General features: G+C 42.7%; 1 protein-coding gene across 1 annotated transcript; it reads right to left on the bottom strand.

Moving 5' to 3' along the window:
- Positions 1-638: 638 nt before the first annotated feature.
- Positions 639-26,753, bottom strand: LOC308530457 (uncharacterized protein). The gene is made up of 5 exons (XM_081107122.1): positions 26,591-26,753; positions 24,282-24,401; positions 18,045-18,171; positions 5,309-5,382; positions 639-2,748 (listed from the first exon to the last, which is right to left on the bottom strand). The coding sequence occupies exons 2-5, from the start codon at positions 24,294-24,296 to the stop codon at positions 1,444-1,446; spliced, it is 1,521 nt and encodes a 506-aa protein (XP_080963248.1). The 5' UTR covers positions 24,297-24,401; positions 26,591-26,753; the 3' UTR covers positions 639-1,443.
- Positions 26,754-27,111: the final 358 nt, after the last annotated feature.

Below are 27,111 nucleotides of genomic sequence, written 5' to 3'. Positions count from 1 at the left end.
TTCACAAGACACTGGAGAAGGAATGCATGTGGCGCTTTCATTTCAATCATTGCTAACCTGCCGTCCCTGGGACTTACAGTCATGGCTAGGAAATCACTGCGGGGACAACTAACGCTTCTATGAATATAACTGTGGACATGCTGTCAGTATACAAAAAACTTCTGATGAAAAAAAATTTTTTCAACCTCAAATCTGCCATGGTCTCTGGGATTCTCTTGGAAGAATGACCAATATCCAGCAACATTTAAGTAATTGACAACAAAATCCGTTTAACAAGGGCTGAATCCATCCCAAGAAAGAAAGTAATGAGGTAACACTGAGAAATTCTTTTTTAAAAATAAATCTTTATTGTTCAGAACATTAAAGTTGTTCCTCTTTTTCCCCCCCATAACTCCCCTCTACCCAGTTACCACCCCACCCTCTGCCCTTACCCACCCCCACTGTCCTCATCCATAGGTGTACGATTTTTGTCCAGTCTCTTTCCCCAGCCCCCACATCCCTTTCCTCCTGAGAATTGTCAGTGCACTCCCTTTCTATGTCCCTGATTCTATTATATTCACCAGTTTACTATGTTCCTGAGATTTTTTATCCACTTGATTTTGAGATTCACTTGTTGATATGTAATTGTTGTTCATAATTTTTATCTTTACCTTTTTTCTTCTTCCTCTTCTTAAAGAATACCTTTCAGCATGTCATATAATACTGGTTTGGTGGTGATGAACTCCTTTAGTTTTTTCTTATCAGTGAAGCTCTTTATCTGACCTTCAATTCTGAATGATAGCTTTGCTGGATAAAGTAATCTTGGTTGTAGGTTCTTGGTATTCATCACTTTGAATATTTCTTGCCACTCCCTTCTGGCCTGCATACTTTCTGTTGCGAAATCAGCTGGAAGTCGTATGGGTACTCCCTTGCAGGTAACTGACTTTTTTCTCTTGCTGCTTTTAAGATTGTCTCTTGCTCTTGGCATTTTAATTATGATGTGTCTTGGTGTGGTCCTCTTTGGATTCCTTTTGTTTGGGATTCTCTGCGCTTCCTGGGCTTGTAAGTCTATTTCTTTCACCAGGTAGGAGAAGTTTTCTGTCATTATTTCTTCAAATAGGTTTTCAATATCTTGCACTCTCTCTTCTTCTAGTACCCCTATAATTCGGATATTGGTACGCTTGAAGTTGTAGCAGAGTCTCCTTACACTATCTTGATATTTTTGGATTCTTTTTTCTTTTTGCTTTTCCGGTTGGGTTTTTTTTTTTTTGTTTTTTTGTTTTTTGCTTCTTCACATTTCAACTCTTTGACTTGATTCTTGGGATCCTCTTGTCTGCTGTTGGATCTCTGTATATTATTCTTTATTTCAGTCAGTGTATGCTTAATTTCTAGTTGGTCCTTTTTCATATCCTCGGCTTCTCTCCAGTATGAACTCTGTTATGCGGACTAAGTTCTGGGGAGCATCTAGACTTTGCCATATTCTCCACATTTATAAAGCTTCTCTCCAGTATGAACTTTCTGATGTGTAGTAAGTTCTGAGGGTATTCTAAAGGCTTTGCCACATTCTCCACATTTATAAGGATTCCCTCCAGTATGAACTCTTTGATGCCTAGTACGGTGTGAGGACGTTGTAAAGGCTTTGCCACATTCTCTGCATTTAAAAGGCTTCTCTCCAGTATGAACTCTCTTATGTGCAGTAAGTTCTGAGGACCTTCTAAAGACTTTGCCACATTCTCCACATTTATAAGGCTTCTCTCCAGTATGAACTCTCTGATGTGTAGTGAGGTGTGAGTACCATCTATAGGCTTTGCCACATTCTCCACACTTATAAGGCTTCTCAACAGTATGAACTCTCTGATGCATAGTGAGGTGTGAGTACGATCTATAGGCTTTGCCACATTCTCCACATTTTTGAGCCTCCTCTCCAGTATGAACTCTCTGATGCCTAGTAAGGTGTGAAGACCTTGTAAAGGCTTTGCCACATTCTCTACATTTATAAGGCTTCTCTCCAGTATGAACTCTCCTATGCAGAGTAAGTTCTGAGGACCTTCTAAAGACTTTGCCACATTCTCCACATTTATAAGGCTTCTTTCCAGTATGAACTCTCTGATGCGTAGTAAGCTGTGAGGACCATCTATAGGCTTTGCCACATTCTCCACATTTAAAAGGCTTCTCTCCAATATGAACTCTCTGATGTATAGTAAGGTGTGAAGATCTTGTAAAGGCTTTGCCCCATTCTCTACATTTATAAGGCTTCTCTCCAGTATGAACTCTCTTATGCAGAGTAAGTTCTGAGGACCATCTAAAGACTTGGTCACATTCTACACATTTATAAGACTTCTTTCCAGTATGAATTTTCTGATTTGGAATACAACCTGAAGACCAATTAGATATTTTACCAGAATCTTTATATTTATAAGGTTTTTCTCCATTACGGATTTTTTCCATTTTACTTAGATTGAATATTTGACTGGACATTCTAGCACAAGGATTCCAGTTGTCAGCCTCCTCCGTGGTATGAATATTCTCTTCTTCAGTGTAATTTGAATACTGCTGAAAAGACTGGCCACATTTACTTCCTTTGTGTGTCTTCTCCACAATAAGAATAACCTGATGTGTATTGGGATTGGACGTTTGGTCAATGACTTTTCCACTTTTATAATGGTCCTCTGCAAGCACCCTTCTCCACTGATGATTAAGATATGATTCTTGCTTAAAATTTTTCCAATGTTCAATCCATTGATAACTGCTCTCTCCATTATATGTACTCTAGTGACAATGGGAGATAGAAAGGCCTTTAGTGACAGTTATAACTTCATTAAACTTGTACACTCGTTCCATAAGAAACATAATGTGATATTCTTTAAACCAAGAGGGTTGTATAGAAAAACCTTTCCTAATTTATTAAAATTATAAACAAAAAATAAATACAAAACATTGTCGGAGAAGGAAGAATGAATCCCTGTTTAAAAGACTGCCAAATTGCCCTAGCTGTTTTGGTTCAGTGGATAGAGCGTTGGCTTGCAGACTGAAGGGTCCCGGGTTCGATTCTGGTCAAGGGCATGTACCTTGGTTGTGGGCATGTCCACAATGGGGAGTGTGCAGGAGGCAACTGATCAGTGTTTCTAGCTCTTTATCCTTCTCCCTTCCTCCCTGTAAAAAAATCATTAATATATTTAAAAACAAACAAATAAATAAATAAATCTAATCTAATAATTGACAAACATGGTAATTGACCATACCTCTGCTACACTTCCCATTGGCTAATCAGCAGAATATGCAAATTAACCTAACCAAGATGGCAGCCGGCAGCTATGCAGCTGAAGCGAGCAGGAGGCTTGCTTGCTCCAGTGATGGAGGAAGCCAAGGTTCCCCACCTGCCACGGCCCAGCTCTAAGCTCTGAAAGCAAAATTTTGATTTTAGAAGCTAAACGAATCCCAGATACCTGCTTTCAGCAGGCCCTGGCCTCAGAGCTGGAGCGGCAACAAAGTTTCAATTATAGAAGGTAAATAAATCCCTGCATAAAAAAAGAAAAAAAAGAAAAAAAGGAGAGGCTGGGAACTTCCATCGCTGTCTTGGCCAGCCACTCTGAAGGGGGTGTGACCAGCTGCAAACAGCCATCAGCCCCTCACCCAGACTGGCTAGGCACCCAAGCGGGACCCCCACCCTGTCTGGGACACACTTCAGGGCAAACTAGCTGGCCTCCACCTGTGCACCAGGCCTCTATCCTTTATAGTAAAAGGGTAATATGCAAACTGACCCTAACAGCAGAAAGACTGGGAATGACTGGTCACTATGACACACACTGACCCCCAGGGAGCAGATGTTCAATGCAGGAGCTGCCCTCTGGTGGTCAGTGAGCTCCCACATGGAGGAGCTCCGTGCAGTCACAAGCCAGGCTGATGGCTGCCAGTACAGTGGTGGTGGTGGGAGCCTCTCCTGCCTCCTCAGCAGTGCTAAGGAAGTCCAACTGCAGCTTAGGCCTGCTCCCTGCTGGCAAGTGAACATCCCCCGAGGGCTGCCGGGCTGCCACAAGGATGTCTGATTGCCAGCTTAGGGCCAATCCCCCGAGGAACAGGCCTAAGCCAGCAGGTGGTCATCCCCCGAGGGGTCCCAGTCTGCGAGAGGGTACAGCACGGGCTGAGGGACCCCACCACCCTAGTGCACAAAATTTTGTGCAGGGGGCCTCTAGTAAATAAAATAAAAGACTGCCAAATTGCCCAGCAAGCATGGCTCATTGGTTGAGCTTCAATGTATGATCAAGATGGTCATGGTTCCATTCTGGGTGAGGACACAAGCCCTGGGTTTGGAATCGGTCCCCTGTATGAGGAATGCAGGAGGCAGCCAAGAAATGATTCTTTCTCATCATTGATGTGTGCCTTTCTCTCTTCCTCTATGTTCCTATCTAAAATCAATAAAAATATATTTTCTAATAAAAAAATAATAAAATACCTAGCCTAATTGGCTCAGTGGATAGAGCATTACCCTGAGGACTGCAGGAACCCAGGTTCAATTTCAGTCAAGGGCACATGCTCTGGTTTCCGGTTTAATCCTCATGGGGGGCATGCAGGAGTCAGCTCAATAATGTTTCTCTCGCTCTCTCCCTCTCACTACTTGAGTTTAATAAAAATATATTTAAAAGTAATAATAAGCCCTGGATGGTTTGGTTCAGACGATAAGAGCGTCGGCCTGCGGACTGGGGGATCTCAGGTTCGATTCCGGTCAGGACAAGTACCTTGGTTTGCAGACACATTCCCAGTACGGAGCGTGCAGAAGGCAGCTGATCGATGTTTCTCTCTCATCGATGTTCGTAACTATCTAGCCCTCTCCCATCCTCTCTGTGAAAAATATATATCTATGCACATATATATGTGTGTGTGTGTGTGTGTGTGTGTGTGTATATAAAAATTAATAAGATTTCCAATTTGAATACATTTAAATATTATAGGTACATTATAAATCTCTACATTTTAGACATGATTGCATGCAAGTATAATCCCACCCTGTATTTTAAGCAATTCAAAGGATTATTTATACTACAGACTATAATTCCTAGTTTTTCCAGATTTCCTTTCCAAGAATACATAACAATAAAAAGTTGTTTTCGACTTTCACCTGCAGAAACACACTGATCTGCCAATGGAACTGACTTTAATATGGGAGGTTTCCCAAAAGCATAATACACTTGACCTGTATAGGTAACAACAATTTTGTTATGATAACTATTCCAGATTAGATCTGTTTATATTAATTCCCTTTATTCTCATCACACTCTTCCAACGCTTTCATTAAGTGTACATTATCAAAGCAACACCTTTTATATCTTACCAGTATTATTTCAGAGAATAAATCTTCTATTCCAGGCTTTGGAATAAAGGCCTGATCATCTTCTGATGACATACCTGAAAGAAAACAAATTTTCAAGTTTGACAACCAGGTGGTGAGTGCACTTTGAAGTTACCAGGAACTAAAGGCCAAATGACAGTTTTGAGTACTCCAAGACCCACTGAAGGATTCAACAAAGCTCAAGATAGGTACAATGTGGAAAACTCACATCAGGGAGGGACAAAGAGCTGCCTACATTTGCAAATGATACCTGCTCAAACCCCCTGGCACACAATGGCAATATTATTGAAACACTCTTAATTACCAGTTTCTTCCCTGGAGAGAATGAGGTATGAGGGAAGTCCATGTTCAATGATCTCCCTCTTTTGAAGCCTCTTGAACAAGTGCCTGTTGTGTATGACATAGAGTGTGAACAGAATGGCAGTGCACGGTAAGTGCCCTGTATTGGATGCTACAAATGAGAAATTGTTCGAGCACCATAAAAACTGCGGTACTGAACATGTATATGAAGCCTGAAAAGACACCGTGTGTCTGAGAAGGAAACAGAACATTTCCAACTGGGAAATTAAACAGACAACCGAACCAAGAACACATATCCTGAAAACAGTGTAGACCGAAAGGAGAATTTCTTCCAGAGGTTATTATTTGTTTCTTCCACAGAAAGCATATTCAAAAGCCTGCTACTTTACAATTCAGGAATCTGAACAAAAGATAACAAGTCTTGAAAAAAATCAAAAACAGAAAAAGTGTACCATCAGGAAAACAAAATAAATATATAAAAACTGGAATTACATTAATGAAAATACATTAATTATCTCAAAAAACTGGAAAATAAGTATCTTAATGTTGTAAAGAAGCGGAAAAAAGACGATATAATATCACGAAAATATTATATAATCAAAATAAAAATACAATGAGAAAGTAAAAACAGCAAGAGAAAGAAACTCAGTTACCTACAAGGGAATACCCATACGACTGTCAGCTGATTTCTCAACAGAAACTTTGCAGGCCAGAAGGGAGTGGCAAGAAATATTCAAAGTGATGAATAGCATGAACCTGCAACCAAGATTACTTTATCCAGCAAAGCTATCATTCAGAATAGAAGGTCAGAGAAAGAGCTTCACGGATAAGAAAAAGCTAAAGGAGTTCATCACCACCAAACCAGCATTATATGAAATGCTGAAAGGTATTCTTTAAGAAGAGGAAGAAGAAAAAGGAACTCTTACCATTTGCCACAGCATGGATGGAATGGGAGAGCGGATAAATACCACATGATCTCACTCATTTGTGGAATATAATGAACAACATAAACTGATGAACAAGGACTGATCCAGAGATGGAGAGGCATTGATTGGACTGTCGGGCTTTGGAGGGAGGGTAGAGGTAAGGGGGAAAGATCAACCAAAGGACTTACATGCAGGCACATAGGCCTAACCAATGGACACGGACAACGGGGGGGGGGGGTGTAGAGGGTAACGTGGGGACAAGGACACATATGTAATATCTTAATCAATAAAAATATATTTAAAAAAAAATAGCGTAGAATCATGAATGAAAGATGTGATCAACTCAAAACATCAAAGAATTTGCCTGACGGTGGCTCAGTGGTAGAGCTTCTACCTATGAACAAGGAGGTCACAGTTTGGTCCCACATAAGAGCACAGGCCTGGGTTGAAGGATCGATTCCCCAATGTATAGGAGGCAGGCGATCAATGATTCTCTCTCTTCACTAATGTTTCTATTAGTCTCTCCCTCTCCTTTCCTCTCTGATATCAGTAAAGATACATTTTTTAAAAAATAGTAAATAATCAAAGAATTTGTATATAAATCATTAAAATTTTAATTCATTAACATTTTTATCAAGAGAAGCCAACAAATATCTGGAAATGTGAAGAGAATTTAAGGAACTCATGACAGTAACAAATCAACCACCAAGGCAACCCCATAGAGAGAGAATTGTGAAAAGGAATAGGTAGCTTATATAAAAAATTAATCATTTAAGATCCTGAAAATTGGAGAAAGAGACACAAATACAAGCAGTTCACACATATACGAATAGTGTTGAGATACTTAGATGTCTACATGTAAAAGAAGGAGTAAAGTTGGACTGTTACTAAACACCATATACAAATATTAAACCAAAGTGGATAAAAGATTGAAACATAAATCTCATAATAAGTCAATCTATTAAATGACAAGTTACAGAAACATTTTTGTTTTTGTTTACAAATACATTTTTATTGATTTCAGAGAGGAAGGGAGAGGGAAAGAGAGATAGAAACATTAAGATATTCACTGAATGGCTGCCTCCTGCATGGCCCCTACTGGAGATGGAGCCTGCAACCTGCTCATGTGCCCTTCATCAGATTCCAATCCAGGACTCTTCTGTCCACAGGCTGACACTCTATCCACTGAGGCCATCTGGCTAGGCCATGAAGAAAAGTTTTTATGATATTTGATTTTTTATTCTAGCACTAAGAGGAAAGGTAAACAAAGCATAATAGTCAAAAGGCATTGAACCCCGACAGGAAAATGAGGGAGGTATAGACAATGTGTCCCGTGCCTTGTCCCGGAGCAGATAAGGGTGAGCAGCTGAAACGGGTATCATACAGCCCGAATAAGCAGAAGCTATTCAGCTGGGAGACAGTTTGCAGCCGGGAAAGACAGAGGACTCCCGGAGAAAGGGGACGGTTGGAGACTGCAGCTGAAATCTCTCCTGGAGCACCAGCTCAGCCATGGAGACCATGCCATCTTGAGTGGCTGTTATTGGAAGCATATACATCCAAAGACACGGCATCCACGACATCCAGAGATTGGCTACTAACCTGGAAACAACAGATCTCAAGCATCGCGACTATGTGGACTCAGAAGAGCCCTGCTTCTCATCACGGAAAGGTAAGATTTCACCTAAAGGTGTGGTTTGCAATTCAGTTTGGAGAAAGGAACACGTGAGGGGGAAATCTGCGCCCCACAAAGTCCGCGGCTGTTGGGGCCAGCATGATCCCCGAGTGTGGAAGGGCTCCCACAGGGCTGCTGGCAAAAGGGAACGCTAAAAATAAGCCCATAGCTGGACTGGATGCAAAAAAGCAGCCTCTGATTTTGCCAGTGTACTGAGTGATTAGTGCCAGGGGGGAGAGGCAACGCGGAAGAGACTGCGCACAGAGCTGGAAGGTGGAGGGTTGCAAATTCGCACAACTACTCAGGCTCTTGTTTTTTCTCTTCCCATTAACTATTTGCATTTGATTATTAAACCCAGTGCATGGGATTGCCCAGTTGAGGTCACTCGCAGAGACTGCAGGGGAAAGTTGTTTTCGGGGAACCTGTGAAACAGAGTGGGAAGTAACGATTAAAGAACAGGCTTTAGGGCAATCGACTCTCCCAAACCAGTTTTAAGTGCGACAGAAAAAATAAACCCTAACTGCTGGATAGAGAGGACTAGCCTTGGAGGTCAATCCAGAAACACTGCCACCCAGGGGCTGATCCACGAACTGACTCTTCTGTAAGCACAAATAAAGGCAGTCTGGGAAACAAACACGGCCTGCCTTAAAATCAGGACTGGTTTACAATACGGAGGAAGAGTGTATTGCAGGGGAATTCAACAATCTTCTGAATACCTGGCAGGACTAAGGCTTGCCAAAAAGAAGAGTAGAGGGCCGAAACCGGTTTGGCTCAGTGGATAGAGCGTCGGCCTGTGGACTGAAAGGTCCCAGGTTCGATTCCGGTCAAGGGTTGCAGGCACATCCCCAGTGGGAGATGTGCAGGAGGCAACGGATCGATGTTTCTCTCTCATCAATGTTCCTAGCTCTCTATCTCTCTCCCTTCCTCTCTGTAAAAAAATCAATAAAATATATTTAAAAAAAAAAAAAAGAAGAGTAGAGGAACTGAAGCACCTTCACTACTATACATTTTTTAAAATTCTTTTTTCACCTTTTAATTAAGAAACTACTTTTTTTTCTTTTTTCATCACCTGATTTTACCTTTTTAATTACTACATTTTTATTTTTAACCAGTATTACTACTATTACCATTTTACCACTTTTTAAAGTGTCATTTTACTTTCTCCTTATTTTATTTTGGGATTACTGTTCTATATTCTATTTTCATCGTTCCTTTAGCATCATTTTTCTCTACCTCAACTTTACCTTTATGCCAAAACTCTCTTCCTCACTTTTCCCCTTTTGTTGTCCTGTTTCTCCTACCCTATTCCTGCTTTAGATTTTCCCTATTCCTTCTTTTTGCCCCCTAATTTTCACGCTACTTATATATCTAATTTCCAATCCCCTGCTCTAAATCCATATACACCTCTCTCTTTCTTCACTATCCAAATTTTTTTTCTGTCGTTTTGTTATTGTTTGCTTGATTGTTGAGTATATTGGGGTTTTTTATGCTTGTTTGTGATATTTTTTTTGTTTTTTCTTTTTATTTTCCTATTGTTCCCCCCCCCCCCCGCCCCAGTTATTTTTGTGCTTCTGTTTTCCCTCGCCTCGCTTGATATTAGTGGTTGTTTGTAGTTTGCATTCATCTCCACGGATCTGTTGCTAAAATCTGTTGGGATTAGTGGTGGTTCTTTTGGAGTTTTCTCCCCATATAAATAGTCTCTTCCCCTCTTCTATTTCATTCTCTCTCTTTTCTCTCTTACTTTTTTTTCTTTTTCTCCCTTTTCCCAATTTCATTTTTGCACTTTTTTTTTCTTTTTCTCTTTTATCTTTTTCTCTTCTTTCTTCCTTATCTCCTAATTCTCTTTGCTTGGGTGGGCACCTTTATTTGGGGTTATTAATATCGTGAATACATCTGTGTTCAGTGCCTTGTATGTTGTGCCTTGTGTTGTATTTTGTGCCTTTAAATCAACGCAGCAGAGAGAGAACTACATAACCAAACACCTGGATGAGAGATCATGATGAGACAAAGAACCAGCCCACATATGAAAGAAAAACAGGCATAACCAGAAAAAGTAAACGAAATGGAGGCAATGGAGGCAAGCAACCTGTAAGAGAAAGAATTCAGAGAAATGGCTATAAAGTGGATGAAAAGAATGGAAGACAAATTCAACAATATGAGTAAGAACGAAGAGGAAATGAAGAAAAACCAAGAAGAAATGAAAAATGACATCACTGCTATAAAGAACTCAATAGAAAGCATCAAGAGTAGACTAGAAGAAGCAGAGGACTGCATCAGTGAGCTAGAAGACAAGGTAGGAAAAAATACCCAAGCAGAGCAGCTTCTAGAAAAAACACAAAACTAAAAAGCAGGAAAAGAGCCTAAGAGAACTCTGGGACAACACAAAACGAAACAACATCCGAAAAATAGGGGTGCCAGAAGGAGAGGAAATGGAGCAAGGAATAGAAAACCTGTTTGAAAAAATGACAGAAAACTTCCCTGATATAGGGAAGAAAAAACACACACAAATCCAAGAAGATCACAGAGTCCCAAACAAAATGAACCCCAAAAGACGGACGTCAAGGCACATTATAATTAAATTGGCAAACACCAACGACAAAGCAAGAATCTTTTTTTTTCTTTTTTTAAAATAGGTTTTATTGATTTTTTTTTCACAGAGAGGAAGGGAAGGGGATAGAGAGTTAGAAGCATTGATGAGAGAGAAACATCCATCAGCTGCCTCTTGAATACCCCCGACTGGGGATGTGCCCGCAACCAAGGTACATGCCCTTGGCCGGAATCGAACCTGGACCCTTCAGCCCGCAGGGCGACGCTCTATCCACTGAGCCAAACAGGTCAGGGCAAAGCAAGAATCTTTTTTTTTTTTAATATATTTTATTGATTTTTTTACAGAGAGGAAGGGAGAGGGATAGAGAACTAGAAACATCGATCAGCTGCCTCCTACACACTTCCCACCGGGGATGTGCCCGCAACCAAGGTATATGCCCTTGGCCAGAATCAAACCTGGGACCCTTCAGTCCGCAGGCCGAAGCTCTATCCACTGAGCCAAACCAGTCAGGGCAGCAAGAATCTTAAAAGCAGCCAGAGAGAGACAGAAAGTTAACTACAGAGGATCCCCCATCAGACTAGCGACGAATTTATCAACAGAAACACATCAGGCAAGAAGGGAATGGAATAAAATATACAAAGCCATGCAAAGGAAGGGTCTGAATCCAAGAATACTGTACTCAGCAAGGCTATCAATCAAAATTGAGGGTGAAATCAGGAGCTTCACAGACAAAAAAGGACTATGAGAGTTTATTACCACCAAACCAGCAATGCAAGAAATGCTAAAGGGTCTGCTATAAAAAGAAAAAATAGGAAATGAATAAGGAACACAGGAGTAAAGAATAAAAATGGCGACAAACAAGTATCTATCAATAATAACTTTATTTTTTAAAATATATTTTTATTGATTTTTTACAGAGAGGAAGGGAGAGGGATAGAGAGTTAGAAACATCGATGAGAGAGAAACATCGACCAGCTACCTCCTGCACACCCCCTACTGGGGATGCGCTCGCAACCAAGGTACATGCCCTAGACCGGAATCGAACCTGGGACCCTTCAGTCTGCAGGCTGACGCTCTATCCACTGAGCCAAACAGATCAGGGCAATAATAACTTTAAATGTAAATGGATTAAATGCCCCAATCAAAAGACATAGGGTAAGTGAGTAGATAAGAAAACATGACCCATATATCTGCCGTCTACAGGAAACCCACCTCAGAAAAAAAGACGCACACAGACTGATGGTGAAGGGATGGAAAAAGGTTTTTCAGGCGAATGGAAGCGGAAAAAAGCCAGAGTAGCAATACTTATATCTGAAAAATTAGATCTCAGAGTGAAGGACATAAAAAGAGATAAGGAAGGCCACTTCATAACACTAAAGGGAGTAATCCAACAAGAGGAAATAACTTTGGTAAACATATACACACCCAATATAGGAGCACCCAAATACATAAGAAATTTTCTGTAGGAGATCATGGGAGAGATTGACAGCAATACAATCATAGTAGGGGACTTTAACACCCCATTTTCACTATTCAACAAATCCTCTAAACAAAAAATCAGCAAAGGAACATCAATCCTAAATGACTCACTAGATCAGATGGAATTGACATCTTCAAAACATTTCACCCCAAAGCTACAGAATATACATTCTTCTCAAGTGCACATGGGTAATTTTCAAAGATAGGCCATATATCGGGTCACAGGCAAAGTCTCTTCAAATACAAGAAGATTGAAATCATATCAAGCATCTTCTCAGATCACAATGGCATAAAACTGGAAATCCACTACAATAAAAACAATCCAAAAAAACCAAACACTTGGAGATTAAACAGCACGCTATTAAACAATGACTGGGTTACCAGAGAGATCAAAGAAGAAATAAAAAACATCATGGCAACAAACGACAATGAAAACACAACAATCCAAAACGTATGGGACACAGCGAAAGCAGTCTTGAGAGGGAAGTTCATACCTCTACAAGTCTACTGCAAGAAACAAGAAACAATGAGAATAAATTACCTAACCCTACATCTCAAAGAGTTAGAAAGAGAGCAACAAGAAAAGCCCAGTGTAACCAGAAGGAAGGAAATAATAAAGATCAGAGTGGAGATAAACGACTCAGAGACCAAAAAAACAATACAAAAGATCAACAAAACCAAGAGCTGGTTCTTTGAAAGGATAAACAAGATTGATACACCTCTAGCCTGCCTCACCAAGAAACAAAGAGAGAGGATCCAAATAAACAAAATCAGAAATGAAAGAGGAGAAATAACAACAGACTCCACAGAAATATAAAGGATTGTTAGAAAATACTATGAACAACTCTACTCCAACAAACTAGACAACTTGGAGGAAATGGACATATTCCTAGAAAAATATAACCTTCCAAAACTTAATCAGGAAGAATATAAAAATCTCAATAGGCCAATAACTATGGAAGAAATTGAAGCAGCCATCAAAAAACCTCCAGCAAACAAAAGCCCAGGACCAGACGGCTTCACAGGGGAGTTTTACCAAACATTCAAGGAAGAACTAAAACCTATCCTCCTCAGATTATTCCAAAAAATTCAAGAGGAAGGAACACTTCCAAGCTCATTCTATGAAGCCAGCATCACCCTAATACCAAAACCAGATAAAAACAACACAATGAAAGAGAATTACAGACCAATATCCCTCATGAACATAGATGCCAAAATCCTCAACAAAATCTTAGCAAATCGGATCCAGCAGTACATCAGAAAGATCATACACCATGACCAAGTAGGATTCATCCCAGGGATGCAAGGATGGTACAATATCCGCAAATCAATAAATGTCATTCATCACATAAACAAATTGAGAGATAAAAACCACAGTCATATCAACTGATGCAGAAAAAACTTTCGACAAAATTCAACACCCTTTCTTGATAAAAACTCTCAGCAAGGTAGGAATAGAAGGATCATACCTCAACATAATAAAAGCCATCTATGACAAACCCACAGCCAACATCATAATCAATGGGCAAAAACTAAAACCATTTCCTCTAAGAACAGGAACAAGACAGGGATGCCCACTCTCACCACTTCTGTTCAACACAGTACTAGCAGTGTTAGCCATTGCAATTAGACAAGAAGAAGAAAGAAAAGGCATCCAAATTGAAAAAGAAGTAAAACTGTCCTTATTTGCAGATGACCTGATACTGTACATAGAAAACCCTAAAGACTCCATCAAAAAAATTATTAGACTTAATAAATGAATGTGGCAATGTAGCTGGATACAAAATTAATGCCAAGAAATCTAAGGCATTTCTTTACACCAATAGTGAACTTACAGAAAGTGAGACTAAAAAAGCAATCTCATTTACCATCGCACCAAAAAAATTAAGATACCTAGGAATAAACTTAACTAAAGAGGTAAAAGACTTATATGTGAAAAACTACAGGACACTGAAAAAAGAGATAGAGGAAGACATAAACAGTTGGAAGAACATACCGTGTTCATGGATTGGTAGAATCAACATCATCAAAATGTCCATACTACCCAAAGCAATCTAGAGATTCAATGCAATCCCCATTAAATTACCAATGGCATATTTCACCGATCTAGAACGAACGTTCCAAAAATTCATCTGGAACAAAAAAAGACCTCGAATAGCTGCAGCAACCCTGAGAAAGAAGAACAAAGTAGGTGGGATCTCAATACCAGATATCAAACTGTATATTACAAAGCCACTTTTCTTAAAACAGCTTGGTACTGGCACAAGAACAGACATATATATCAATGGAATAGAATAGAGGCCCCAGAAATCGACCCAAACCACTATGCCCAATTAATATTCAACAAAGGAGGCAAGAGCATACAATGGAGTCAAGACAGTCTCTTCAATAAATGGTGTTGGGAAAATTGGACAGATACATGCAAAGAGATGAAACTAGAACATCAACTCACATCATACACAAAAATAAACTCAAAATGGATAAAAGACTTAAAAGTAAGACGGGAAAACCATGAAAATACTAGAGGAATCCACAGGCAGCAAAATCGCAAACATATGCCGAAGGAATTTCTTCTCTGATAATGCTCCTAGGGCAATGGAAACTAAAGAGAAAATAAACAAATGGGACTACATCATAATAAAAAGCTTTTGCACAGCAAAGGAAACCATCAACAAAACAACAAGAAGACCCACTACATGGAGAACATATTTGCCAATGATATCATCAATAAGAGTTTAATCTCCAACATTTACAGGGAACTCATGAAACTTAACAATAGGAAGATAAACAATCCAATAAAAAAATGGGCAACGGACCTAGATAGACACTTTTCGAAAGAGGACATACAGAAGGCTGAAAGACATATGAAAACATGCTCAAAGTCACTAATTATATGAGAGATGCAAATCAAAACGACAATGCGGTATCATCTCACACCTGTCAGAATGGCTATCATCAACAAATCAACAAACAACAAGTGCTGGAGAGGATGTGGAGAAAAAGGAACATTCATGCACTGCTGGTGGGAATGCAGACTGGTGCAGCCACTGTGGAGAACAGTATGGATCTTCCTCAAAAAACTAAAAATGGAACACCCATTTGACCCAGTGATCCCACTTCCAGGAATATATCCCAAGAAACCAGAAACACCAATCAGAAAGGATATATGCACCCCTATGTTCATAGCAGCACAATTCACCATAGCTAAGATTTGGAAACAGCCTAAGTGCCCATCAGCAGATGAGTGGATTAAAAAACTGTAGTACATCTACACAATGGAATACTATGCTGCTGTAAAAAAGAAGGAACTCTTGCCTTTTGCAACAGCATGGATGGAACTGGAGAGCATTATGCTAAGTGAAATAAGCCAGTCAGATAAAGATTAATACCACATGATCTCAATCATTTGTGGAATATAGAGAACAACATAGACTGATGAACAGGGACAGATCCAAAGACAGAGAAACAGCGATCAGACTATCAATCCCCAAAAGGAAAGTAAGGGAGGGAGGGGGTAAGGGGAAGAGATCAACCAAAGGACTTGTATGCATGCATATAAGCCAAACCAATGAACATGGACAACAGGGGGATGAGAGCATGAGTGAGGGCGGGGTGGGTAGGATGGAGGTTAATGGGGGGGATGAGGACACATTTGTAATACCTTAAGTAATAAAGAATTTATTTAAAAAGGCATTAAACCCTTGCCGAAGCTGGTTTGGCTCAGTGGATGGAGCATCGGCCTGCGGACTGAAGGGTCCCAGGTTCGATTCCGGTCAAGGGCATGTACCTGGGTTGCGGGCACAGCCCCAGTAGGGGGTGTGCAGGAGGCAGCTGATCAAGTTGCTCTCTCATTGATGTTTCTAACTCTCTATCCCTCTCCCTTCCTCTCTGTAAAAAAAATCAATAAAATATATTTTAAAAAAAACTTATAAAGCTAGACTCCATTAATAGGTCACTAACCAAAATGAAATCAGAATGGATTAACATCTAAAATTTGAGATCTGAAGCCAATGAAAACATTGGAAGAAATCATAGTCAATGAACTTTACCATCACTCTGAAAAATATTGGTTTGTTTTTTTTGTTTTTGTTTTTTTTTACATACTGGTTTGTATTTATCTTTTCAAGCATAACAAAAAGGCTAAAAAATAAAGAAATGAGACTACAAAAGAATAAGTTTGGCATACCAAAGAAACCACCGAGAAACAGCAACAACAAAAGCCATGTTACATCCTCAAAAGCTAAAGATGCAAAATATCTAAGGAACTCACACAACTTAACAGCAAAAAGACAATATGATGGAAAAATGGGCAGAGGACCTGAATAGACATTTCCCAAACAGGATATAAAGATTCCCAATGGACATATTAAAAGATGTTAAACTGTTCAACTCATTCTTCATCAGAGAAATGTAAATGGACACCACCTGAAATACCACTGAACGCCTAACAGGATGCCAATCATCCATAAATCAATAAAAAATGACAAGTATTACCAATTAAGTGGAGAAATGAGAACAGTGATGTACTGTCAGCAACATTATAAATACATTAGTGCAGCCACTAACAAAACACAATGATTTTCCAATACTTACTAAAGATACCAGGAAACCAGTGATTCCATATCTGGCCATTTATACAGAGAACACATATGGTCAGGGCACATATAAAAAAAATCAATTGCTGAAACCGGTTTGGCTCAGTGGATAAAGCGTCAGCTTGTGGACTGAAGGGTCCCAGGTTCGATTCCGGTCAAGGGCATGTACCTGGGTTGTGGGCACATCCCCAGTGGGGGGTGTGCAGGAGGCAGCTGATCGATGTTTCTCTCTCATCGATGTTTCTAGCTCCCTATCTCTCTCCCTTCCTCTCTGTAAAAAATCAATAAAATATATTTTTAATAAAAAATCAATTAATGCCCAGCTGAAGTTTCTATCTCTCCTAACTCGTCCTTCCTACCTGAATTCAACAAAATCTTAAAAAATCAAACAATAGCCAGAACCGGTTTGGCTCAGTGGATGGAGCGTCGGCCTGCGGACTGAAGGGTCCCAGGTTCGATTCCGGACAGGGGCATGTACCTTGGTTGCGGGCACATTCCCAGTGGGGGGCGTGCGGGAGGCGGCTGATCGATGTTTCTCTCTCATCGATGTTTCTGGCTCTCTGTCCCTCTCCCTTCCTCTCTGTAGAAAATCAATAAAATGTATTAATAAAAAAAATCAAACAATAAAAGAAAATGGAGTGTGAATTTTTATAGAGGCTTTCCCATTTGCAATCCAGACTGTCATCTGGCCAGAAGACGTGGTAGAATATTACAATATTCTAGAAAATGATTTTCTAAAATATTCTTTTCTGATAGTACCTTAATAAGTGTAGACAACACGTAATGTGTGCAAACACTGAGTTCTTAATTCACATACATCAAAAAGCCTTTCTTTTATATCCTAAGGACCCCCAATTTGTTCCTTTTTAAAAAAATATATTTTTTTATTGGTTTCAAAGGCAATGGAGAGGGAGAGAAAGAGAAACATCAACGATGAGAATCACTGATAGGATATCTCCTGCACGCCCCCCACTAGGGAGCAAGCCAGCAACCCTGAAATCACCCGTGACTAGAATCAAACCTAGGACTTTTCGGTCTGCAGACCAGTGCTCTATCCACTGAGCCAAAGGAGTTAGGGCTCAATTTGTCCCTTGAGAACAAGAATTTAAAAGAAAAAGCAAAAGCACCTAGAGATGTTAAAATAATAAAGGAAAACCCTGCAGGTGGAGTAGGAACTAAGGAAGGAAGTCATCCTCACCCAGGGAGGCCAGGTTGCTGCAGTTCTCCACCATCACCTCCAGGTACAATTTCCGCTGAGCTGGGTCCAGATATTCCCACTCCTCCTGAGAGAAATGTATGGCCACATCCCTGAAGTTCAACGGTCCCTGAAAGAAAATAAATATTTACCAAGAGGTCACCAGTAGAGTTCATAATGTCACGCAACATGAAAACAGTCTTAGGAAAAGAGGTTGGGACCTACGGGAGTATCCTGAATCACCCATAAGATCACTTTGCCCCAGTAACTTTCCTTGATATGATTTCGAACACTGACAAATGAGGATGACATATGTCAACAAATTCCAGATATAGATTTACGTTTACAGGAAAAAAACTTTAAAATTAAGGTAAAGCCCTGGCTAGTTTGGCTCAGTGGATACAGTGTCAGACTAGGCACTTAAGAGTCCCGGGATTGCCCTAGCGCTGGTTTGGCTCAGTGGATGGAGCGCCAGCCTGCGGACCAAAGGGTCCTGGGTTAGATCCTGGTCAGGGCACGTGCTTTAGTCGGAGGCAACCAATCAATGTGTTTCTCTCACATCGATGATTCTATCTGTGTTTCCCACTCTTTTCCAATCTCCCTAAAAATCAATGGAAAAATATCAGATGAGGATAAATAAAATAAAACAAAACAAAATAAAATAAAAAATAGTAAAAAAAAGTCACGGGATTAATTCTGGTTGCACGCTCGATCCCCAGTAGGGGGTGAGCAGGAGGCAGCCGATCAATAATTCTCTCTCATCATTGATGTTTCTCTCTCTCTCTCCTTTATACTCAAAAATTAATAAAAATATATTTTAAAATAAATAAATAATAAAATAAAGGTATGGACACAGGCATATAGATTTCTGAATGCTGTGTTTGCATTGCTCAGGGTCAGTGGTGTATGTCATTTTCAGCTGGAAATGTCATGCTCGCTTGGAAGTACAAGGACTTCTCAAGTGTGAAGTAGACCACAAAGAAATGAACTTCTTTAGAGACACAGATTCTGATCCAGGTTCTGAGATGGTGCCTGTGTTTTCCACATGTGTCACAAGATCACTTTTTACCTGTGATGCCAATGTTTCTGCATCATGTGCCATACATTTGAATACTCAGAAAAAGAAAACACAAGAAAAAATTCATATGGAACTTTGAACTAAAAAGGTTTGTTAATAAAATTCAGTTCTCGTGAAATAGGACACATAGGAACTACAATCCTATTTAGAAATACACTATGAATAATCTTAGAACAAGATTATTCTGCTTGGTCCAGCTGGTGTTGCTCAGTGGTTGAGCACTGAACCATGCACCAAGAGGTCAATGATTAGATTCCTGGTCGTGGCACATGACCAGGTTATGGGCTCAATCCTCAGTGTGGGGTGTGCAGGAGGCAGCCGATCAATATTGCTCTCTCATCATTGATATTTCTATCTCTCTCTACCTCTACCTTCATTTCTGAAGTAGATAAATATGTTCTTGAGAAAAAAAAACGAAAAAATAGCTGAAAAAATAATGTTAACAATTAAAGCACAGAGACACACATTTTACAACTATGAAATCAAGATGGTTTAGTGATTCTGTAAATCTCATGAATCTATTTGTGTATGATCCTTTGTGTTTTATTTTTTTTTAATTAAATCTTTATTGTTCAGATTATTACATTTGTTCCTCTTTTTTCCCCCCCATAACTCCCCTCCTCCCAGTTCCCGCCCCACCCTCCGCCCTCACTCCCCACCCACTGTCCTCATCCATAGGTGCACGATTTTTGTCCAGTCTCTTTCCGCATCTCCCACACCCCTTTCCCCCCCAAGAATAGTCAGTCCATTCCCTTTCTATGTCCCTGATTCTATTATAATCACCAGTTCATTCTGTTCATCAGATTATTTATTCACTTGATTCTTAGATTCACTTGTTGATAGATGCATATTTGTTGTTCATAATTTGTATCTTTACCTTTTTCTTCCTCTTCCTCTTCTTAAAGGATACCTTTCAGCATTTCATATAATCCTGGTTTGGTGGTGATGAACTCCTTTAGCTTTTCCTTATCTGTGAAGCTCTTTATCTGACCTTCAATTCTGAATGATAGCTTTGCTGGATAAAGTAATCTTGGTTGTAGGTTCTTGGCATTCATCACTTTGAATATTTCTTGCCACTCCCTTCTGGCCTGCAAAGTTTCTGTTGAGAAATCAGCTGACAGTCAGTCGTATGGGTACTCTCTTGTAGGTAACTGACTATCTTTCTCTTGCTGCTTTTAGGATTCCCTCTTTGTCTTTTGCTCTTGGCATTTTAATTATGATGTGTCTTGGTGTGGTCCTCTTTGGATTCCTTTTGTTTGGGGTTCTCCGCGCTTCTTGGACTTGTAAGTCCATTTCTTTCACCAGGTGGGGGAAGTTTTCTGTCATTATTTCTTCAAATAGGTTTTCAATATCTTGCTCTCTCTCATCTTCTGGCATCCCTATAATTCTGATGTTGGTACGCTTGAAGCTGTCCCAGAGGCTCCTTACACTATCCTCGCATTTTTGGATTCTTTTTTCATTTTGCTTTTCCGGTTGGGTGTTTTTTGCTTCCTCGCATTTCAAATCATTGACTTAATTCTTGCGCTCCTCTGGTCTGCTGTCGGGAGTCCGTATAATATTCGTTATTTCAGTCCGTGTATGCTTAATTTCTAGTTGGTTCCCCAATATAAGATCGAGGGTCTCATTAGTTTTCTTGTAGATCTCATTAAGTTTATCGGCGGCTTCTAAACAGTTCTTGAGAGACCTTAAAAGTGTGGTTCTGAACTCTATATCTTCCATTGACAATTTTGTCCTGTTTCTTTGTCTCCGCATTTTGTTATGCTTCCTTGGTGCACCCCCTAGTGGTCTTTGTGCGCAGTCTTATAGTTAAACCTTGATTGTTGTAGCTAATACCAGGGAGGGTTTGACCTCCAGGCCAAGTGGCTATGAGAATCAGCTGTGTCTGCAATGAGAGAACTTCTGTCCTCTAGGGAGGTGCTAATCTAGCCTTTGCCTGAGGCTATCCGGCAAGTGCCTCTGTGCAGGGCTTGGGCGGGGCGGGTCGCACAGGATCAACAGGAAGGGCCGGAGAGAGCAGTATGGCGGCTCTCAATCCTGTCCCCAGGGGCTCTGCCTCTCTGAGTCCCAGCAACGGCTGCAAACCTCGGAGAGAAAGCTGCACTCGCTCTGTCCGAAGCCAGACAGTCCCACTTCTCCCGTTTGAGTCTGGGTCCCTAAGGACTCGCCTGTATCTGGAGCTCAGAGTCTGCGACTCCCTCCCGATTGAAAACGCCAACCGCGCCCTCCGCCGCCAGCCCGCTCCACGCACTCCGAACCTCAGAATTTGACTTCAGCACTGCGCCTCCTCTGAGTGTCCGTATGCATTTCTCTTTCCTCCTAGTTGTAGGGCTTCCACTCAGCCAGCGTTCCTGTGGTTCTGGGTGATGTCCCTTCCATTTTTTGGTTTCACTTTTGAAGTAGTTGATCAAAGCAGCAAACTCCGGCGTTAACCTATGCCGCCATCTTGGTTCTCCCTCCTCTTTGTGTTTTATAAACAAACTAGTAGCCCGGTGCATGAAATTCATGCACATTAAAAGGAAATTAGAGGTAATATTTTAATATTGCTATTTGCCCTTTCTCTATAACAGAAGTGTCCAGCTGGACCCATCTCCATTGGGCAACACCTAGACCCAGCCAGCCACACCCAAGTCAAGCTCTGCCAGGTGGGGGATCCAGCCTCCCATCCCGGTGCTGGGGCAGGAGGCGCAGCCTCAGGGGGACCCCCAACCTTGCCGCGACATCGGGATCCGCCTCCATGGCTCCACACGCATGCAACCTCCTGGTGATGGATTGTGACAGCGTGAAGGCATCACAGCCTGATGGCATGAGGGCGTGAAGACCATTTGAATATTAGCTCTTTATTATATAGGATAAGGAGAGAAACATAAGGATACAAAACAAGTTGAACCTAGTTTCCTTTTTGTGGTTGTAAATCCTCACGTGGGGAGATTTTTTTCCATTGAGTTTTTGAGAGTGGAAGGCAGGGAGGTAGAGGGTGAAAAGGACAGAGAGAGACAGAGACAGAGACAGAGAGAGACCGAGAGAGATAGAGAGAAACATCAATTTGAAAGAGACACAGAGATACATGTATTCACTGCCTACCACAGATACCCAGAAATTACTTGCCCAGGACCAGGACCAAGAATTGAAACCCAATCCACACCAGCCTGGGGGAACTAATTTTTCTTATCAGTACAATTCCTTCAACATTTTTATATGTCATTAGTGGAGAGCTATTTTGTAGAAATTTAGTGAAATTGAACATACATTAATAATATCATTCTTGGAAACTTCCTAGAAAATACAAAAAGTGATCATATAGGGTATGTTCATGATGGAAGTATAGAATATAATGAAAATTTAAAGAATCAAACCTGATTAAAGCTCCCATGCAAAAGCCAATGATCTGTAGGAAATAAAAGTAAGTCCTTCATTTTCCAAAGGAAACGCAAACTAAGAAGAGGGACATTTCCAGATGTGAAGTGATGGTTTTTGCACAAATTTCATTAAATTGCTACTATGCCCTTGTTCCTGAGAACGTCAGGTCACCACTGCTGTGACATTACTCCCAAATATACCTCAATAAAGAAGGAATTGCCGGAACCGGTTTGGCTCAGTGGATAGAGCGTCGGCCTGCGGACTGAAAGGTCCCAGGTTCGATTCCGGTCAAGGGCATGTACCTGGGTTGCGGGCACATCCCCAGTAGGAGATGTGCAGGAGGCAACTGATCGATGTTTCTCTCTCATCGATGTTTCTGGCTCTCTATTTCTCTCCCTTCCTCTCTGTAAAAAATCAATAAAATATATTTAAAAAAATAAATAAATAAAGAAGGAATTATGTGGAGATGATCACAAATAAACATTAATTTTTGCAACTGTAAATCCACAGATACCTCTCATGTTCTGTAAGCTAATAGAATATTTACCTGCTAAGTATTTCATGCTAATCTAGTGAGCAAGGCACTTCTACTTACTATTTACTCTTCTTTCTGAACTTTCTGACATATCCTGAGCAGTAAAATGTGCATTTTCTTACCCCTGACCAAGAACTGATGAGGCAGCCACTTGAATCTAAAACCTACATTTCCCTTCCTCAAGACACAAGAGCCTCTGACCCCATCCCAACAGGGATGTTATATATGGCCGCCTTCCCAGGTGGATCTATCACTAAAGGGATGTTCTGAATAGTTGAAAGTTGTTAATTAAAGGAGGGAATGCTTCCTGATCTTGGGGAGGCTGCATAAAATAAAGGCAGAGAAGGCTCTGGGAAAAAGGAGAAATAGGGCCTGGCCAGTGAGGCTCAGAGATAGAGTGTTGACCCCTGAACCAGGAGGGCAGGTTTCCATTCCTGGTCAGGGCACACTCAAGGTTTCAGACTGGATACCCAGTGGAGGGAATGCAGTAGGCAGTTGATGAATGATTGTCTCTGCTCATTGATGTTTCTCTCTCTCTCTCTCTCTCTCTCTCCCTATTCCTTACATTCTGAAATCAATAAAAACATACATTAAAAAAGACAGAGGGAAATATAGAAACTGCAGACACTGACTATGATAAGAAAAAAGGAAAAAGGCATTGAACGGTTTGGCTCAATGGACAGAGTGTCGGCCTGCGGACTGAAGGATCCCGGGTTTGATTCTCGCCAGGGACATATACCTTGGTTGTGGGCACATCCCCAATAGGAGGTGTGCAGGAGGCAGCTGATCAATGTTTCTCTCTCAAGGCTGTTTCTAACAACTATCCCTCTCCCTTCCTTTCTGTAAAAAATCAATAAAAATATATTTGGAAAAAAAATTAAAAAGGAAACAAATAAAGGAAAAAAAACTGGAAAGGCAAGAACACCAAAAGTAGAGAAATATGGAACAGAGGAAGGAGCCCCAGAGAGATGAAGGGGAGTGAGAGGGAGAGGGGTCCTGGTGAACAGAAGTGGAGGCAAAAAAGGGGAGGCACTTCAGGTAGAGAGACTGGTTCAGGGTGAAGAATTGGGGGAGGGAGTGCAGGGACAGAATGTGGGGTTTAGGGATGACGGAGCAGAGGGAGAAGCAGCACTGCGTCAGCCCACTGTGGGTAACAAGACAGATTGTAACAGGCAGCAGAGGGGACACAGGTGTGGGAAGGGAAAGAGAAATATACACACAGATGTTCAAAGAAAAGCAAACAGCCTGTTACCAAGGACACATCTTTTACCTGAGAAGCAGCCATTTGATCGTGGTCCTGATCGGGGTTTGGGATGTTTCCTCAGGTGACACTATGTTGAGGAGTCACAGACTGTTAATCAGCTCACTTCACATTCACAGTCAGAAGGACCTGGAAATGAGGAAAAGGCTGTCCTTTTCTCTCCTGTCCTTGGTCACAGGAGAGAGTGAGGAACAATGAGTTCCTACATGGAGACCACACTGTGAAATTTTGAATGTGTGTCTTCATGTGTCTCTCCTTTCAAAGACTTCCACAACCTCCTACAGAAATGAGAATGTGAGCTGCTGTCCCGATGCCCCAAACAGAGCACCCCCTTAACTCCCTTGAACAAAGCTTGCTCCCCACTCTCACAAAGGCATCCTGCAACCCTCATGCTAATCCCTGTCCTCACCTTCCATCACCTGGAGGCCCTCAGTAACCAATGATGCCCCACCCAGAGCAGCTGTCCAACTCCATGGGGGAAAGCCCACCTGAGGGCATTTCTAGATGCTCCTAAGGGGGTCTGGGAAAACCCAGAGAATTTATCTCAGGATGCTTTTAAATGATAAATTAGGTGTCAGACATAGAAAAAGTAAATCCATGGAAGCAGCACACACAGAGAGAGACACAAACACCACAGCAAAAAAGCTAAGGTTTCTAATATTCCGTGAAAAGGCATCAAGTGGTGACAAACCCAGGTCACCTCCTCGTTGCCATCCGAGGAATGGCACATGAGCAACCGACAAGTCTCTCCCCTCTGAGTGAATAAGAGTTGCAATTGGAAGCAAATTATTATAAAAGTAGAGGCCTGGTGCATGAAATTTTGTGCGGGGGGTGGGGGAGGGGGTCCCTAAGCCTGACCTGTACCCTCTCCAATCCGGGACCCCTTGGGGGATATCTGACTGACAGTTTAGACCCAATCCCATATGATTCGGGCCTAAATGGGCAGTCAGACTTTCCCCTCGTAATGCGGGACCTCTGGCTCCTACCTGAACACCTGCATGCATGCCCTAACCATTGTCCTTACCTGCCTGATCCCTCTAACTGCCATCCCCTGCAGGCCTGATCCCCCTAACTGCTCTCCTCGGCCAGCTTGATCCCCCTAAATGTCCTCCCCTGCCTGCCCAGTCACCCCCAACTGCACTCCCCTGCTGGCCTGGTTGACCCTAACGACCCTCCCTTGCTGGCCTGATCCCCCTAACTGCCCTCCCCTGCTGGCCTGATCCACCTAAATGCCCTCCCTTGCTGGCCTGATCCCCCTAACTACCCCCTCCTGCTGGCCTGATCCCCCTAACTGCCCTCCCCTGCTGGCCTGATCCACCTAAATGCCCTCCCTTGCTGGCCTGATCCCCCTAACAGCCCCCTCCTGCTGGCCTGGTCCCCCCCTAACTGCCCTCAACTGTCTGCCTTGTGGCCCCTAACTGCCATCCTAACTGCCCTCTCCTGCCAGACTGGTTGCCCCCAACCACACATGCCTCAGCCCCCACCACTGTGGCTTTGTCCAGAAGGATGTCCAGATGGTTGTCTGGAAGATGTCTGGTCTAATCAGCATATTACCCTTTTATTATTATACATAAATCGGCAGTCGGACATCCCTCTCACAATCCAAGACTCTCTGACTCCTAACCGCTCACAACCTGCCTGCCTGATCCCCGTAGCTGCCCTCCCCTGCCGGCCTGGTGGCCTGTAACCGCCTCTGCTTCCTCCCCCCCTCATCCCTGTTCCTCCACTTCCTTCCTCCTCAGGCCACTTTCCCGAGTGACCACCTCACTCCTACCGTCGCCGTCCAGTCCCCCCCACACCCCCAATGGGCCCCTCTCTGTGGACCCCTCGCTGTCCTTCCTCCCGCCCACGTGTCTGTCTCTCTCTCCCTCTCCTGACCCCCCAGCCTGGGCCCCCGCCCCCCGCAGTCACCGCGCCCACAAAGCGCCTCCCTGCGGGCAGGTCGCCTCTTCAGGGGACACCGCGTCCTCCCCCCTAAGTCCCCCCCATGGACACTGTGCTCCCCGGGCAGGCAGACCCCTTATTAAATGGGGGTGGGCCTAGGAGGGGGGTGCAGACTCCCAGGCCGGGAGCCATCCGGGCTCTTCGGGGGCGGAAAGCGCCGGGCGGGGGGAGGGGCGCAAAGGGCGGGAACCCCCTGACCCAGACTCTCAGCCCCGCGGGGAGGACCGGCGGCCCCGGGAACGGTTTTCAGCGGGAAAACCGCGCGGCAGGCGGTGGCCACAGCCACAGGCGGACAGACCCCGGGCCGGGGCCTCCGTTTCCTTCCAAAGGAACGTGGCGCCCGCACCGCGCAGCCTCCGGGGACGCGGACTCACCGCTGAGAGAGGCTCCGGGGCGGGGACCCCAACAAGGACTCCAGCGCCGGCAGCGCCCTCAGCCTTCCCTGCGGGGAGGGGGACGGGAACGTCAGGTTTAAAGACAAACACCCTCCTCAGGGGGAACCGCCACCTTCCCCTCCACAGTCGCTTCCGCGTCTGCAAGGAACTGCACATGCGCCTCCCCGCGGGTGGGCGGGGCCAGAGCCTGAGCTGAGCGACTCCGCGATGGGGGCGGGGCCGAGCCCGGCGGCCAGGCCTGTGCAGGGACAGAGGGAGGGAGGGCGGGGCAGGAGCGAGGGGGCAGCCCCGGGTCCCCGCACCTCCTCCCACAGGGACAGCCCTTCCTGGGGGAGTTTCCCACGTCATTGTCAGGGTTTTGGCTGTTGACGCGGCTGCGAAAGGCTTCACAAGGGAGAGAAGAGACAGGAGCAGAGAGAGGGCGTTTCTTTTACTTCTTTAAAGGGAGGAAAGGGCCAGGTGCCCTCTGATGGCACAAGGCACCCCAGATAGAGGGGCTG

The sequence above is a fragment of the Myotis nattereri genome (assembly GCF_964212035.1).
Source record: "Myotis nattereri genome assembly, chromosome: 15".
NCBI classification, from domain to species: Eukaryota; Metazoa; Chordata; class Mammalia; order Chiroptera; family Vespertilionidae; genus Myotis; species Myotis nattereri.
This window is presented reverse-complemented; position numbering and strand designations above follow the sequence as displayed.